We start from the raw sequence: 17,643 nt of genomic DNA, 5'->3' as shown, positions 1-17,643 counted from the left end.
TTATTATTTTTAAATATAAATTAAAATGACTGATTATCAAGCTATAATAAACATGCCTTTATTTCATGCCTTGATATTATTGATTAAAGGGTTAGTTCACCCAAAATAAGGGCAAAAAAAAAAAAAACAGAATTTACCACTTTATTTACAAAATATTCATCTCCAACATGCGTTCACGTAACAATGTCCGCTCTTGCGTCAACACAACATTTGTGTGTCGTGCTCTCGTGAACGCGCGTTTGACTTAAAAGGGTTAGTTCACCCAAAAATGAAAATTCTGTCATTTATTACTCACCCTCATGTCGTTCCACACCCGTAAGACCTTCGCTCATCTCACTCAGAACACAAATTAAGATATTTTAGTTGAAATCCGTTGGCTCAGTGAAACCTGCATCGCCAGCAATGACATTTCCTCTCTCAAGATCCATTAATTTACTAAAAACATATTTAAATCAGTTCATGTGAGTACAGTGGTTCTATATTAATATTATAAAGCGACGAGAATATTTTTGGTGCGCCAAAACCCCCCAAAAACGACTTATATAGTGCTGGCCGATTTCAAAACACTGCTTCAGGAAGCTTCGGAGCGTTATGAATCTTTTGTGTCGAATCAGCGGTTCGAGCGCCAAAGTCACGTGATTTCAGCAGTTTGGCGGTTTGACAAGGGATCTGAATCATGATTCGACACAGAAGATTCAAAACACTCTAAAGCTTCCTGAAGCAGTGTTTTGAAATTGGCCATCACTAAATAAGTCGTTATTTTGTTTTTTTGGTGCACCAAAAATATCCTCGTCACTTTATAATATTAATATTGAACCACTGTACTCACATGAACTGATTTAAATATGTTTTTAGTAAATTAATGGATCTTGAGAGAGGAAATGTCATTGCTGGTTATGCAGGCCTCACGGAGCCATCGGATTTCAACAAAAAATATCTTAATTTGTGTTCCGAAGATTAACGAAGGTCATGTGGAACGGAATGAGGGTGAGTAATAAATGACATTATTTTCATTTTTGAGTGAACTAACACTTTAATACAGAATTTCCATTAAAATATGTCATTAATATCAAGTCATAATATTCACATGGGCGTCTATCATATTAACCAAACTTGCATCATTTCCCCGCCTGTCCAGCTGGCGGCGCCATCATATTGCACTGATGTACTCCTCCACTGTCGGTGAAGGAAAGTATGACAGCGTACTAGAGCAGCCTTCAAGCCAAAGTCATCCCTACTACCACTGCTGTCTGCTGTCATCATGTCTGAGAAAGAGCTCGGCCAAAAATGGGATCGCTGCCTCGCAGACTGCGCAATTAAAGTCGGTAAGGATTCGTTTTATTTAATAATCTGCGTTAGTTTACGGCAGGCGGTCAGCTTCGTGTAGGGCACTCGGGTCATTGATAAGACGCTCACACACTGGATTGGACTCAAAACGTAGTGAACTTACTAACTAGACGGCGTTTTGTGCGGTACACCCATACATCATGTGTATGTATGTAACTCGTTATGTTTCGAGAGTGTGTTAGGCTTTGAGAAATATTGTTTTTATGTTAAAAAAAAGGCACTAGGTGAATTACTGCTAGGACCGCCTATCAGTAATCTCGACAGAGCTTAGTATGTCACTAGTTACTATGATAGTGATATACTACTAGCACTATGGATAGTTACTGTCGTATTTTGGACAAGATGCAATGGTAAATCTATGTTTTAGAGCATTTTAGACTGTTTTCATCCATGTGTACCATGATATTAACCTTAAAAGACCATTGTATTGCAATCTAACACCATCACAGAACCACATGCAAGAGTAATTTTGTAATGTAATCTAATGGTTTTCTCCTGTAGGTACCGGTCTGGGTCTAGGAATTGTGTTCTCTGTTGTATTCTTCAAGCGTAAGTATTTTATACTATACCAGACTTATTAGATATGTCTTCGTCTATGTTAATATTAAGATGTTTTTGCAGGCCGGACGTCACCCATTGCCTTTGGTACAGGACTAGGTCTTGGCATGGCGTATTCAAACTGCCAGAATGACTTGAGATCACATTATGTACTGCACAGTAATGTTTCTAAGGTTTGTGTTTTTAATTAATAGATACTATTTGTTGATCAAATCTCACTGTTATCGTACAGTTTATGTCTGTGGCAAATATATCTGCTTGCATTGGAGACCTTGGGCTCATTTGTCAAAACATGCATAGAACTAGAGACCCCAAATTTGGTCAGATTACTATTCAGGACCACCTCTATAAGTGTGCCAAATTTCATCATTTTCCTACAGACGGTTCTATGGGCTGTCATAGACTCCCATGGCAGATTAATAATAATAATAATAATAATTGATAATAAGAACTTAACTCACGAACACCGTCTGTGCTTGGCCCATAATTATCCTAAATGTAAGTGTATGAAAATATTTTTATGAATGATATCTAAAATAAAATCGGTGTTATTTTATCATTTTTATATACTGTTTTATTCATATTTTGAATTGGATTTTATTATTTCTTTTTTTTCTGTTTTCATTTTAATTTAAAGTTTTAGTAACTTTGTATTTTGTTGTCATTTTTTTTAAATGTATATTTGTAGTTTCAATATAAACTAAATGAAAATGAAAAATGTTGCTAGCTTAATTTTTTTTATGGCTTTAGTTTAACAATAGTAACCCTGACAAAAATATACTGTTGCCCATCTATATAGTAGTTTATGTCCGTAGCCTAATCCACACGTTCATGGGTACGTGTTTTTCCTCCTTCGTTTAAAAAAAAAATCATATCCACATGAAAACGCAAAAATAGGCTATGAAGCGGTCAAGAGCATGCCAAACCAACAGGTGCCGATATAACCCTAACCGTAAAGCCATGCTGGCCAATCAGAATCCTGGAAAAAAGGTTATCGCCATTTCCGGTTCTGACGTCACAAGCTAAAATCTCTGGTTTCACTGCAAGTGGAGTTTCTAAAATCTTCACCCTGTCAGGAGTTTTCAAAAATGTTCAGTTTCAGTGACCGAATACTGTGTTTGCCTGTGGACGAACGGCCAAACTGCACGGAAAAGGCTGTGTTTTTTTAAAATACCCGTGTTCATGTGGACACAGGTTTTATTTTCAGTGTTTTTTTTTTTTTTTTTTTTTAAACATGACATTATTAAAATTAAGTAATTATAAACATAAATAATTAAAAGTTCTGAATAAGGCATATTATGTGATAGTGTAATTGGAATATGATTATGCAGCCAGAATATTTTTATGCATGTAGATGATCCCTGTACTCCTAAGATTTAAGTCATCTTATGTGCCAATCCATAAAGTTTGTATGCATGCTTTTCTTTGGTGTACATGTTCTCTTTCACATCAGTTTGTATCTTTTATATATGATGATTTGTTTGCCAGCTTTAACATAAGATCATGTGCATGTGCTCAAGACGTTTGAATATCAGTTGAAGTGTTTAAAATCCTGACCGCTGTTTTCTCTTGTGTTTTAGGAGCAGTAGAGTTGCATCAGTTATGGATTCGGTCATCTGCCTTGCTTTTCTTAATTGAAGCCTGACTTCATTGTCAGACTGGTTGTCTTCTTTCTCTCTCCATAATATACATGTTCTTGTACAGGACAGTCTGTGTTTATTTAATAAAATTATAAAGATTTGAAGTTTGCTGAGGATGATATGAATGTGATTTTTTAAATTTTTTTTAATAAAAAAATGGCCCTATAATATCATGCGTTTCAAAAATCATAGGCTTCTATTATAACCCCAGTGATAGCAGCCCACACTGTCATCTGCCTTTTGACCCAGGCTAAGATGATTTTTGGCAACCATGCAAAACTAGTGCACTTACTATGCCTAAAGCAAAAAACCTGCAGTGTGTCCAGAGCAGTGTTGGCATGGTGACAGTTCTCCAGTAGTGAAGTACAAGCATACATGTTTTTGTTTTTTCTGCCGTGCTATTCATCATTGCACTTTTTTTTTTTTTTGTATTGTTGCTTTGTACCTAAAGATAAAAGTACATATCGAAATAAGTTTCCATGCATGATCTTGTTCAGAAGTAAGGCTTCAGAGATTGGTTGCAGGCATGTTTATGCTTATAAAATTACAAATATTAAATTAAATGTATCATCTCTTGCATTTGTCAAAGGTATTCACAACCGTTTTGGAAGACCGACTTTTCAGCTTCTCTTTTGGAATAAACTTTAATTTCAAAACCCTTTGATTCTTTCTCTGTTCTAATTCTCCGATTTAAGCACTATAGCATGCAATTGATTACTACAAAAAAAATTTTTTTAGCACTATCAGTTTGTAAAAAAGAAAGACCCAAACCAAACAATGAGTTATGCATTTGGAAGTTTATGCACAATGACTCAATTTCCATAACTCCCATACATACCAATTATCACAAATAGTAAAGATACAGAAAAATAAAATGTTTACATGCACAAATGGTCTTGTAAAATAACATTTTAACACAAGTAAACATTTGTTTGCATACTGTCTCACATTTACATAAGCCTTCTGTAAGATGTTAACTGCTTGCTTCAATTAACCCTGAATAATGATTGGCTGTGAATGTGCATAAAGTCGCATTAAGAGTGCGATACTCAGACACGCTTTATGCCCAGCGGCAGAGTGTGGATCCTGCAGGCACCCTGAAGTGGACGATACAGGGATTAGGAGGGCATAAGGAACAGCAAAGACGCCAACACAGTTAACTCTAGTGCACTCGTCCGCTCCCTTTTACTCAATTACAGCCACAGAATTACTGAATAAAGAACGTCAAGCTCATAAAAATGCATAGAAAGCAAACAGAAATCCACCTCACTGGGAAGAACCGGACCGAGATAAGTTTGTTTTTTAATTCACCCATCTAAAAATATCTATACGGTAGTCTTGCTCTTGTAACACTCCCTCTCTTTCTCACACACTCTTGTACTAAAAACCCACCTCTCAGTTGCCCTCCCCCAAAGAGTGTCATCATGACACGTAGCTTTGAAATACTCTGACAGGCACAGAATTGCTCATACTGGTGCTAAGCATTGAAGAAGCCAGACTGTTGACAAGGAAATGTGTCATTTTATTGCTTTGCTCATCTCACATTAACAAATGGAGTGATGGCAGCTGAATATCCTTGCACTGATGTGACTGAGGCGCACAGAGGGAGTGAAATCACCAACCTTGCCAAGGGAAAGATGGAAAGGATTACTATAAACGGGACATCTTGATCTTTTTCGCCACCTGAGGAGGTCTGCATCAGATTTCACAGAGGTGACCCACAGATCAACTGTTTCACATTCAGCATCACTCTCTCAATGCACTTGAAAAGCGGCGGATGTGTGTTTGCTTCATCTAGACCTATGGAAGCGCACACAGTCCTATTCAACTCTCCGATGATGAGTGTCTCACCTATCCCTCGAGTAGAGGCAGCATCAGGTGCAGATCCCTGGAACGTTCACAGGAGCTTCAATGACAGCGGTACTATCGGGGACAGTTGGAGCATCAGCGGCAGTGGTCCCTGGCTTCTCGCAGTCATGCTGTCCCTCATAATTCTGGTGACAGCTTGTGGGAACATTTTGTTGATCGCCTTGGTGTTTGCACATCGGTCGCTGCGCTGCACCTCCAATTGCTTCCTGGTGTCCCTCTTTCTGTCAGACTTGATGGTGGCTCTGGTTGTGATGCCCCCTGCTATGCTCAATGTGCTGTGTGGGACCTGGGTGCTGGCGCCTGGATTCTGCCCCGTCTGGCTTTGCTTCGACGTGATGTGCTGTAGTGCTTCCATCCTCAACTTGTGTGTCATCAGTCTGGACCGCTACCTCCTCATCATCTCTCCGTTGCGATACAAGCAGCACATGACCCCGCCCCGTGCCTTGCTGTTGGTGGGTGGGGCTTGGGGGTTGGCAGCCCTCACTTCCTTCCTGCCAATCAAGATGGACTGGCACAGCCTGGGTCGCATGCAAGACCTTTCCGAGCACGATCCCGCCAACGCCACAGTCTCGCAGTTGAGTTCATTCTACCCTTCTTCATACTTCCAGCTTTCCACGTCAGGGACGCCATCCACACAGTGCCGCCTGCGGGTGACTCTCCCCTTCGCTCTTGTGGCGACCTTTCTCACCTTCTTCTTGCCCTCAACAGCCATCTGTTTCACCTACTGCCGGATCCTGTTGGCTGCCAGAAGACAGGCACGGCAGGTGGAAGCTCTTACTCATCCTCCTTACCCACATCACTCGCACGGCGAACCCTCTCGGCCTCCGTCTCCAGGTCACGCCGTCCATGATGGAGACGACTACAGCCATCAGGAGCCACGGCATGCTCCGGTGAGAAGTCCTGAGTCAGAGAAAACACTGGGACAGGAATTCAATTTGTCAAGTAGCAAGTACCAGAAAAGAGTTATTAGATGCAAACTGTGATGGATGTATTGTTTCATGTAGGGCTTTGTTTCCACCTGGTATTAAGATGTGTTTTGGTCGATCAAATCACAAGTAGACATTCCCGTTTACACCTGGTGTTTTAATCCATCTCTTTTGTCCACTTTCAACCACTTCTGTCCCGATTTCTTTAAGAGGAGGGTCTATGGGCGGGTAAATGTATGGGTTTTTCAGATCTTTCGATCTAATGGACAAAATAAGATCACGCAATTTATATATGAACGTAAAAGGAGATGATGGAAAATATATGAAGAGCAGCAGCTTTTGTTTCTGCTCTGACAGCTGCAAGACTCGCTGAATGCTGTGAGTGTGTGTTAGAAATCAGGAACATTGTGCATTTTTTCATCTTCAAACCAAACTTAGGTCTTCAGCCGACAAGTTTAAATCCCATCTAGCTAGCACGCTTCCCATAATGTTTACGCATTAGGTCAGTAGGTGGTCTTTTGCGGCTGTTCGAACTCATTCGACCACATAAGCATTTCTACTAAGAAAGCAACCTAGTCAAATGAGTTTTTGACTACCTCTGGAAGTGGTCGAAAGTGGACAAGCTCAAAATGTTTTACACCCCATTTACACCTGTGTTTAGTGTCGTCCACTTGTGGTCCGATCAACCAAAATGCATCTTAATACCAGTTGGAAACAGTGTGTAAGAATGTGAGCAAGTACTTCTTCAAACTTGCCGTGAACTCTTAACAAAGTAAGCCACTTAGAGTGTATGCATGCTCAAACTCTTATGGACTATTGTTCATTCACAAACCCACCACTTATGCAAGCGAAGACTGTGGCATTACTGACACAATGCATTAGGTAGAGAATGTCTAGAGAATTTCGTGTACCCTAATGAACACAAAAAGAAAGGTGAAAGAGATGTAGCAGAAAAGGAAAATTTTATTTTGAGGACTGGAACAGAAAGTAATGAGAGACAAGATGAGGGTGTCGGAGTGCAATAAGGCATTTGAAGATGAGGAAGGGCGAAAAGGGAGGGTAGATCTTTTCAAGACAATAGCAAAGACCTTGTGAGGCACTGTCACTTTCAAGAGCTTTCATCTGAGAGAGGGAGAGACATCAATAATTACCCCAGGCCAAGGTAACATTACTACCCATCTCTTGGCAGGCGGCTCACTGTGAAATCTCTATGAATTTATTCTTCTCTCTCTCCATCTCTTTTTCTCAGTTGTCGGTGAACAGTGAGCGCAGACTGGCTCACAGGCAAAGGAAGAGAGCCCTGAAAGCCAGCCTTACCCTGGGAGTGCTCCTGGGTCTCTTCTTCAGTGCCTGGCTTCCCTTTTTTATCACCAACATGGCACAGGTCAGTCCACAAATCACACTTAATGGGTTAGTTCACCAAAAAATTGAAAATTCTGTCGTTAATTACTCACCCTCATGTTGTTCCAAACCCTTAAGACCTTCATTAATTTTCAGAAAACAAATTAATATATTTATGATGAAATCCGAGAGCTTTCTGACCTCCAATAGACTGCAATGTTATTACCACTTTCAAGGTCCAGAAAGGTAGTAAAGACATCAAGATAGTCCATGTGACTACAGTGGTTCGTCAAAACGCTGGCTCAGTATTGGCCAGCTCTTGCATCAGCATAACATGCATGTGTCGTGCTGCTCACGTGAAGAGCGTCGGCCAATAATGAGCCAGCGTTCTGATGTAGAAAAAGGAAAGCACCGCGTCTACAACATAAACAACGTAGGAGACTGACATGGGAGAGAAGAAATTGTTGAATAAAGTCGTTAACTTTTTGTGTGCAAAAAACAAAAAAAAATTCTCGTCACTTCATAACATTAAGGTTGAACCACTGTAGTCACATGGACTATTTTAATGATGTCTTTACTACCTTTCTGGGCCTTGAAAGTGGCAATAACGTTGCAGTGTATCGGAGGACAGAAAGTTCACAGATTTAATCAAAAATATCTTAATTTGTGTTCCAAAGATGAACAAAGGTCTTACAGGTTTGGAACGACATGAGGGTGGAGTAATTAATGACAGAAATTTCATTTTTGGGTGAACTAACCCTTTAAGAAACATCTCATTCACTTTGAAAGTGAACCTTACCTTGACCTTAACAAGCACGCAACAAAAAAATGGGATGAGCAGCAAATTAATTGCAATATGACAAAGAGAAAGGTTCCCATTTAATTGAGCAATTTTTTCTTATCCTGCTCTCAAGTTTTCAACAATCTCGTCCCCCATCTGTGTCCCTCACTTTGCTCAGATTTTGAGCTTCTGGGCAAGTCTGTCTCTAGCCCTCTTTCACACACAATATGGTGTGTGAATAGCACTCCATCTTTGTCTCTATCTCTCACTTTCTTCATTTGTGGAATCCCGACATCCTCTTCCAATGTACTAGACATCTTTGACCTTTTCCACCTCTTTGGTATTGAGTCTCAGCTACATTATGTATTCACGTTGTGAACTAAGACCTTTTATTCTGTACATTCAGGCAGTGTGTGAATGTATACCACCCTCCTTCTTCGATGCCATCACCTGGCTGGGCTACTGTAACAGCACCATGAACCCAATTATATACCCAATGTTCATGAGGGATTTCAAGAGGGCTTTGGCACGGCTTCTACCCTGCTGTTCTTCATCTCAAGCCCCTCGTAGGCCATCACTGGCACTTTCCCTTTCTCTACGCAACTCAGGAGAACCGCAACTGCCCACTGAACCCCCTTCCCTCGTGTCGGACCCGCCTCAACTGCCAGCAACGGCCACGGACGCCGTTAACCTTCTCGACGCAGAACACGCCGGGATCGACCTGCCTCTGCTGCTGCCCAACCAGGTCGATACACTGGACGATTGATACACCGACTAAGACTAGTGCAATATACTGTGGACTGCAAGATGTGTGACTTATACGTGTTAAAACATACCGTGCTAAAAAAAATCAATGGGATAAGTGTTAATGGTGCCTAAACTGGGAGACTGCATCGCTCCTCAAGGCAGATCACAGAGATTGTACATTTAGAAGAGACTCAACACACATCCCGCTTCATTCATTACCATAACAACCAAAACAACAGATGGATAAAGCAGACGAGAGCGAAAGAAATCTCACTAATACCTCACACAATGTCAAGTGGGTTGGCTGTAGAGCTGTAATTCACATCTTAATTAAACAACAAACCACTTCTAACGAAGGGGACAAATGGTATACACCAAACACTGACAGTTTTCACATTGCGGTTCATCACAAATTACATATAATATTAATTAGAGATGATATCCAGAAATAACTTAATGAGATTATTAGAAAATTTCAAACTGGTTCCAGTTGGTTCTAGCTTATATTGCTATATTATATTCTGGGTGGTGTCTAGATGGTAACCCTTCTTCTGCTAGAAGTCTTGTGAGATTCACATGCGACATTCAAACACTGTGTTTATTTGAGTCCCACAGCAACCTTATCTCCAATCCTCATCTTGGTAGCAGCAAATGTGACTCTAAGGAGAGTTTCTCAGAATGAGGTTTACCATCTAGACACAACATACATTCTGGGAGTGAATTATGGAAATGTCATCTTGGCTCAGAACAAGCAGGTTTGCCATTGGTTAATTGGTTCTGTGCTTCATTGTGCGATTGATTTGTGTGTTCAGCAGTCCAGTTCGTGTCATCCCAGTCCCAGGACGTGTTCTCAAAGTCTGTGTTACCTTCATCTTCTCTGTCTATTTTGCTCTGATTCTGAGATGGTTCAACATGATTCTCGCCTCCCGGAGCACATGGCGAATGAGCATTCCCTTGACAGGATTCAGGGATGCCATCACATTCACTGATGGAATCCAGTAAATCAGATATATCAGGGATATCCCAGCCATTCTCAGACTCCTTCCTTGCGTGCCGTTTCTTGTATTGATCTACATTTGAAGATGGGACATCTGAAGTATCTTTGTCTGAAATGTCCAGAGATTGTTCCCCTTTGACTCTGCTCTGACCAGCTGATTCTGGAGTGCCTGGCTTTTTCTGAGATAAATGAACCAGCTGTAATTTGCTACTCATGGCTCCAGCCTCTTCCCTAGTAGGAACCCCCACTGCTACTAGGATAGTGTCCATCTGACGCATGTAGTCCAGGTGTCCTTTAACCTAAATGTTGAACAGAACACAGCCAGTGTTCATAAAGCAAGTTGAAAATACTTTTACCAGTTAAAGGATTATTTTACTCACCCCCATGTCATCCAAGATGTTTATGTCTTAATTTCTTTTCGACTGAAGAAACAAAGTTTTTTGAGGAAAACATTTCAGGATTTTTTGTCCATATAGTGGACTTCACTTGGGGTTCAACGGGTTGAAGGTCTAAATGTCAGTTTCAGTCCAGCTTCAAAGGACTCTACATAATCCCAGACAAGGATTAAGGGTCTTATCTAGTGAAACGATTGGTCACTTTCTAGAAAAAAAAAAATATACTTATTAACCGAATGCTCATCTTGCACTAGCCCTGCAATGCGGCATTCATTACATAATCATGTTGGAAAGGTCACGCGTGACTTAGACGGAAGTACAGATCCAGTGTCTACAAAGCAAACGTGCAAAGACTAAGTCAAATGGCCTTTACAAAAAAAAAAAAAAAAAAGGGTAAACCAACAATGTCTGACAATTTTGAGGTTGGAGGAGAAAATTAGATGGCCTTCCGCCTACATTACACGTAACCTTTCCAACATGTTTACGTAATGCGTGGCGCGTCGCAGAGCAGTGCAAGATGAGAATTTGTGTTAGAAATTTTTTTTAGAAAATGACCAATCATTTCACTAGATAAGACCCTTATTCCTCATCTGGGATCATGTAGATCTCTTTGAAGCTGCACTGAAACTGACATTTGGACCTTCAACCTGTTGGTCCCTGTTGAAGTCCACTATATGGAGAAAAATCCTGGAATGTTTTCATCAAAAACCTTCATTTCTTTTTGACTAAAGAAAGAAAGACATAAACATCATGGATGACATGGGGGTGAGTAAATTATCAGTTATCTAATCCTTTAACAATTTTTACAGTGCTTTCAATGCATTACTATATTGATATATTCCAATTTTAATTTTAGTGACACTCTGAAAAATCAATCACTTAAACTCAGGCATGCATGATACCTCAAACCACACAACATATGCTATTACATTCTAAGCACTTAAATTTGCATCTTATTTCATGCCTGGTGCACAATAAACCTGGTGAAAACCTCCCACAGACTTATACTGTAAAAAAACATTATATAGAGACTCAGAGGTGGAATCTTTTAATTTAAGCCAGTACTTAATACCCTAGAAACCATAGAGCAACACAATAAAAACCAAACACAGAAGTCAAGGCAATCATGCACAATACCTAAACTTCATGACAACAAGTTTTGCACAGGCAAGGACCACTGTAAAATGTACTTAAGGGTAGATGTCATTTTTAATTTTTCACAAATAAAAATGGGGGAATAGACGCAAAGTCTGTTCAGTGTGTTTTTGACTTTGCCAATTAACATTGGAAAATAGCTGAAATTTACTATACTGTACATATGAAAAACACTAATAATTTAATTCTTAGGTGTGCTATCAATTCTTGTCTTATGGACTTTGAACTTCAACGAAAATTCAGATTTAATTTTGAAAATCTCCCATTGACTAATGTCCACTGCAATATTTGCATAGTGAAATGATTTAAATGATTGATTTAACTATAGCTGCCTTGACATTATGTAACATCCGCTGAGTTTTTATGTAAAGATTAAAGGTAAACCTAAAACTGTAACACTATTCTAGCGCTGCCTTACAAGTGCTGGTATTTATTTCAGGAAATGCAAATTTAATGACTAATTAACATTTCTTCACATGTTGAATGAAGGCGCAATTCTTCACATGCCTCTCATAACCTGGGTTCTTGAACTAAATACCTTGCCATATCTTCTGCCAATTTATCTAAGCTGTATAATAATTATAATTTTTTTTTTTACATTAAAATCTTTTGTACTTCTTTTACAAAGCATAACATGACAAAAGAAACACAAGCATGTCTTTTCTGTCCTGTATTAAGGCCGATGTGGGAAAATCTCACATTCAGTCCTTTGTTTACAATATGTCACATGGATGGCGGGCCTGATGACCTGTTACAGACACCGTACAGACTATCGATTGCTCTGTGTAACTTAGAAGGCATTGTTATGAATGGATCATTTTAAGTTGAAGTGTCTTGATATTTTTACATTTGTGCATTGCATAAAATGACTCATTTTTGGGTCTTTTTTTATGAGGTAAAAGCTTTTAAGGACTCCACTTGAATATCAACGAGGAACTTCCTGTGACAGTAATTACAGTAATTGTAGTCTTTTGTGGCTGACAATTTAACAATGCCCTTTCTATTCATGGGAGGGGGTGTTCTGCAAAAAGCATTAAAATCTTTTTTTTTTCCCCTTCATAAAAAGTACCTTCCAGTTGGTTAAGGTTTGAAGTCATATGAAGGAAATTAAACTTTGACTCTGCACTAATGTAATGTCGTGCTATTGTGTTGAATTAATAGTTGCTCATGCAGCCATTAAATTGATTGTGAATCTAAATGCATCTTAACAGAAACCAAGAACATTTAAAAAGAACATCTGCTGAGATGAGAACATCAGGGACTCGATGCTCAATTGCTTACCACTGATGACAGATCCACATTGATTATTTTGCGGTCGTGTGAATTGATTGGCTGGAGTCCAGCAACAGACAGCTGGACAGACGAACTTCTATACAGGAACCCAAGAAGCCAATCCCCTCTAAACCAATAATCACAAAAATAAGTAAATATTTACAAATCATGTCATTGGAATGACTCGAGGGTGAGTAATTAATGACAGAATTTTAATTTTTGGGTGAAATAACCCTTTTAATGTGGCATGAAATCATAACCCCAGTGCATGGACTGTCAATTAAAATGAACAATAAGTAATTAAACGTAGTTAAAATAATAAAAATCAGTTAACACTGAGACATTCTCTTACTTTTTAATAAATAAATAAATAAAAAAAAGTGTCAATTCTAATTCTTTATCTGGTGATCTAAAATGCTTCATTTCAATTTGATTTGTAAATGGATTACCCATTGCAATATTATTCATAATTAAAAATATGTAATAATCTAAAAAGGTAACATGTTACTTTAACCCTTTTCTGTTTGCTTACAATGATTTCAGCACTTAGAGGCACTAGTTGGCGATTTCAATGCCATCCAAATTTGACATTTCATTGGTTTCCTTGCATTGATGACGTAATTTAATTCCCATCTGAACTGATGTCTGAGTTCATACGCAGAAGATCTGGCACAATAAACTTAAAGGATTAGTTCACTTTCAAATGAAAATTAGACCAAGCTTTACTCACTCTCAAGCCATCCTAGGTGTATATGACTTTCTTCTTTCTGATGAACACAATCTGAGAAATATGAATAAATATCCTGACACATCTGAGCTTTATAATGGCAGTGAACGGGAGTCACGAGTATGAGCTGAAGGAAGTGCTTTCATACACATCCATCATAAATGTGTGCTCCACACGGCTCTGGGGGGTTAATAAAGGCCTTCTGAAGTGAAGCGATGCATTTGTGTAAAAAAAAAAAAAAAAATCCATATTTAACAAGTTATGAAGTAAAATATCTAGATTCCGTCAGACCGCCTTCCATATTCAATGTACAAAGAAAGTATAAAACTCTTGCAGTTCAAAAAGCTTACGCTACGTCCTACACCTTCCGTATTCAACTTACAGAAAATGTGTAACTGACGCGACGTCATATTACACTTTCTTCGTAACTTGAGTACAGAAGGCGGTCTGGCGGTCTGTGGACTCTCGTTCACTGCCATTATAAAGCTTGTATGCGTCAGGATATTTATTAACCCTTAAATGCATACCTCGGGTCTTTAGTGACCCGGGACGTCATTCACTACCCTCCTCCTCAATCATTTAATAAAGTTAGACATCAACCTTCTTGGTATTCCTCAATCAATTCATTATAAAGAATATAACAAAAAATTATACAAGAATGCTTATTTTTGTATTCATTTTTTGTAAAAATTGTATAGCGTCGCAAACGACCCGAGGTATGTATAAGTGTACGTATATTTTTTTCTGCACAACAATAATTGAATCTTAGATGACGGAATAAGTGCAATTCACCTTCATTCTACAAGGTGGCAATGTCTGATACACAATGCTGAAGTGACGACTCATTTAGACAGAAAACGAAATAATAAGAAAAACATGAAATGGCTCAGCGATTTACTGCAGAGCAAGTACTGGACGCAATCAAATATGACTGTAACTGTTACTGGATGGATCTGGTGAAGCTGTTAGCGATCGAAATATTGATTTTGAAGATGTTGAAAATTATATAGTTTTGAGAATACGTTTGAGATCGCGAATGGGCTCATATTCGTGACCTCAAACATAAAACTAGCCTATTATTTGCTGAATTTACTGGGAAATGAGCTCTGACGAGGACAGAGATGATGGCATAAAACATCTGCTCAAACTGAGCCCTTTCAAGCTCCAAAAGGTAACAAAATATGCTTTATTTTATTCTTCTGCAATTGTTACTCTAATATCAGAGGAGTTTTATATTATCGCGACAGAGATCCTTCCGTGGTAGATATAGATCCGGGTCGATAAAGACCCGAATATGTAAGAATGATTGGCAAAACAGTCATGCATTTAAGGGTTAATATTTCTCCGATTGTGTTAATCAGTAAGTCATATACATCTAGGGTGGCTTGAGGGCGAGTAAAGCTTGGGCTAATTTTCATTTGAAAGTGAACTAATCAATTAAATTTTTAAAATGGTAGTGTATATAAGAAACTGTTAAACTTATAATTATAGTGGCAAAATTTAATACCTTAAAAGTATTATTAATTCTGTCTTACCTGCAATATCCATTAACAATCTTCCCAGCCACTACCCTGGAGAGTCTCTGCCATGTTTTCTCGGATCCGTCCACAGGGGCCCCCAGCAGCACCACATCTTCCACCACACCTTCACTACCTGCCCGATAATGAGACAGAATGTCTTTCAATTGGCTCCATGAGATCAGATTCTCATTTACAGCCTCACACCTCTCAGGTTCCATCTTTCATTAGGCTGACAATGAGAACACGACTCAGTCTGGCTTGCAGGAAATTTGGCCATGTCCAGCACTCTCACGTGGACACTTCTAGAGACACAAGGTCTTAAAGACAAAAGAATGTTCCCACATTATCACCGACTCCGTCAAATGAATAGAAAGCGTACCTTGATCATTAGCGAGCTCTTCTAGGCAGAAGTATATGACACGAGCTCCAAGGCTAAAGCCAATTAGATTGACAGGGCGCTTTCCCTGCACAAAGATGAAAAAAGGAAGATAATTAAACACACATTTTAAAAAAATATATACATTTTTATATTTCTAGCAGTATATATCTATCATATTTGATGTGCAAACTTCTGTCGTCTGATTAATGGTTTATACTTTTTAGCAAGTAAAAGGCCTTTTAATGTAATTGTAAAAAAGTCCCCCTTCAGGTCATGGTACTCGTGTCTCTTTGTTGTGAAATCTTTACCAATTTTTATAAAGTAAATGTTAGAAAAAAATTTTAGTTTCAGTAATATTTCAAGAAGAACATTTACTGGACTGAAGCAACACACTTTACTTGATTATCCATATATCATTTTTTAGAAAAATCATGTTAAAACGTGAGTATCAAATATGATCCATCAGGCTTTTGAAGAACGTTGATTTGTTCATCTGTCAATCATCATTGTATTACATGTTTTGCCTCTTTGATTAGAGCTTTGATTATAAAAATAAACATTTAAATCGGTCCTTGATTATGATTTCACTTTTTTAAACTTTAGTTAGTGTGTAATGTTGCTGTTTGAGGATAAACAACATCTGCAAAGTTATAATGCTCAAAATTCAATGCAAAGGGAGATATTTTATTTTACAGAAATCGCTTTTTAAGGACTACAACAAACGGCAGGTAGGGACTACAACTAGCTTCTTCCTGGGGTGGTGACATCACAAACCCCAAAATTTACATAAACTCCGCCCCCGAGAACACTCAACAAAGGGGGTGGGGCCATGTTGGGCTGCTTTAGAGAAGAGGAAGAGTTGTTGTAGTAGAGTGTTGTTGTCATGCCGTCATTTTACACCGGACTGCTTCACAAACGAGGGTCAATTCAACACTGGATTTGAACAAAAGATGAACATGACGGCACATGCTAGTGATGAATCAACTCCACAGCGACTACATAAATTTATCCACTAACCATTCAGAAACGTCCAGTTTCATTCTAAAAGTTGTAACTTCTTCCTGAGTCTCTCCATCAGTGTCGACTCCAGTTTGAACAATGTAAGGCTGAACACCGTTACTGACAATCCTCACTTTGGCTCTGTGAGATTCTCCAGCTTTGTTGTTGTAGAGCAACCGAAGCGAGAGCTGTTAAAGCTCCGCCCTCTTCTGGAAAGGGGGCCGGGAGCAACAGCTCATTTGCATTTAAAGGGACACGCACAAAAACGGCGTGTTTTTGCTCATACTCAAATTTGACAAGCTTTAATAAACGATCTGTGGGGTATTTTGAGCTGAAACTTCACAGACACATTCTGGGGACACCTGAGACTTATATTACATCTTGTGAAAAGGGGCATAATACGTTTTAAAGGCCCACTGAAGTGGCTTGAAACACGCGGCATTATTCAATGTGTTGAATTTTCACTAAAACAATAAGATATTGCGGAAAATATCAAGCAGCTCATCCCCTTTTTTAAAATGGCCAATAGCATTTTATTTATAGTACAGCTCACCCAGAGCCGTTGAGCTCAGTAAAGCACCGCATTTGACATGTTATGGCAGCCACAGTCTAATTCCCCTTTTAGATTTAATATGAAACTGTAAATAAAGCAAAAGTTAAAGTTGGTGCATGGCACCGGTGTTATCTCTTCAACTTGTCAGTGCTGTTTCTAATGCCGAGCCTGTCTAACCGTTTCTCCTTCTAATCTCCTCCATATCGCTTTCAAATATAAAGCATTCTGTGCAAGAAGGGAGAGACTGTAAGATTTGAACGCTTATATCTTCTAAATGCAAATTTCGTCATTGTTTTGGAGCACACTCGCTTATAGATAACCTTAAGGCTAACATATTCATACTAAAAGCCAAAAACTTTAAGTAGTCTGCTACACTATACGGTTATAAAGAAGCTTTCAGGATTTCAACATACTTTTCTGCCATATAAATATCAGCA

General features: G+C 38.9%; 2 protein-coding genes across 2 annotated transcripts; both read left to right on the top strand.

The window, feature by feature from the left end:
- The first annotated feature begins 1,157 nt into the window (after positions 1–1,157).
- micos10 (mitochondrial contact site and cristae organizing system subunit 10) lies at positions 1,158–3,649 on the top strand. Its single transcript, XM_048177691.1, has 4 exons — positions 1,158–1,325; positions 1,849–1,896; positions 1,969–2,078; positions 3,486–3,649. Exons 1-4 carry the CDS (start codon positions 1,262–1,264, stop codon positions 3,492–3,494), a joined length of 231 nt encoding a protein of 76 aa, XP_048033648.1. The 5' UTR covers positions 1,158–1,261; the 3' UTR covers positions 3,495–3,649.
- Positions 3,650–5,365: 1,716 nt separating this feature from the next.
- Positions 5,366–9,504, top strand: htr6 (5-hydroxytryptamine (serotonin) receptor 6). Its single transcript, XM_048177692.1, has 3 exons — positions 5,366–6,304; positions 7,590–7,724; positions 8,869–9,504. Exons 1-3 carry the CDS (start codon positions 5,381–5,383, stop codon positions 9,226–9,228), a joined length of 1,419 nt encoding a protein of 472 aa, XP_048033649.1. The 5' UTR covers positions 5,366–5,380; the 3' UTR covers positions 9,229–9,504.
- The last annotated feature ends 8,139 nt before the right edge of the window (positions 9,505–17,643 follow it).

This window comes from Megalobrama amblycephala, linkage group LG24 (assembly GCF_018812025.1).
Source record: "Megalobrama amblycephala isolate DHTTF-2021 linkage group LG24, ASM1881202v1, whole genome shotgun sequence".
NCBI classification, from domain to species: Eukaryota; Metazoa; Chordata; class Actinopteri; order Cypriniformes; family Xenocyprididae; genus Megalobrama; species Megalobrama amblycephala.
The sequence above is the reverse complement of the archived record's forward strand: the minus strand, read 5'-3'. Positions and strand labels throughout refer to the sequence as shown.

Excerpts from the sequence above, each read along its gene's own strand:
- micos10 (XM_048177691.1), top strand. The coding sequence starts at position 1,262 with ATGTCTGAGAAAGAGCTCGGCCAAAAATGGGATCGCTGCCTCGCAGAC. Across the intron at positions 1,326-1,848 it reads AGACTGCGCAATTAAAGTCG|GTACCGGTCTGGGTCTAGGA; the intron begins GTAAGGATTCGT and ends TTTCTCCTGTAG. Across the intron at positions 1,897-1,968 it reads CTCTGTTGTATTCTTCAAGC|GCCGGACGTCACCCATTGCC; the intron begins GTAAGTATTTTA and ends ATGTTTTTGCAG.
- htr6 (XM_048177692.1), top strand. The coding sequence starts at position 5,381 with ATGATGAGTGTCTCACCTATCCCTCGAGTAGAGGCAGCATCAGGTGCA. Across the intron at positions 6,305-7,589 it reads AGGAGCCACGGCATGCTCCG|TTGTCGGTGAACAGTGAGCG; the intron begins GTGAGAAGTCCT and ends TCTTTTTCTCAG. Across the intron at positions 7,725-8,868 it reads TTATCACCAACATGGCACAG|GCAGTGTGTGAATGTATACC; the intron begins GTCAGTCCACAA and ends CTGTACATTCAG.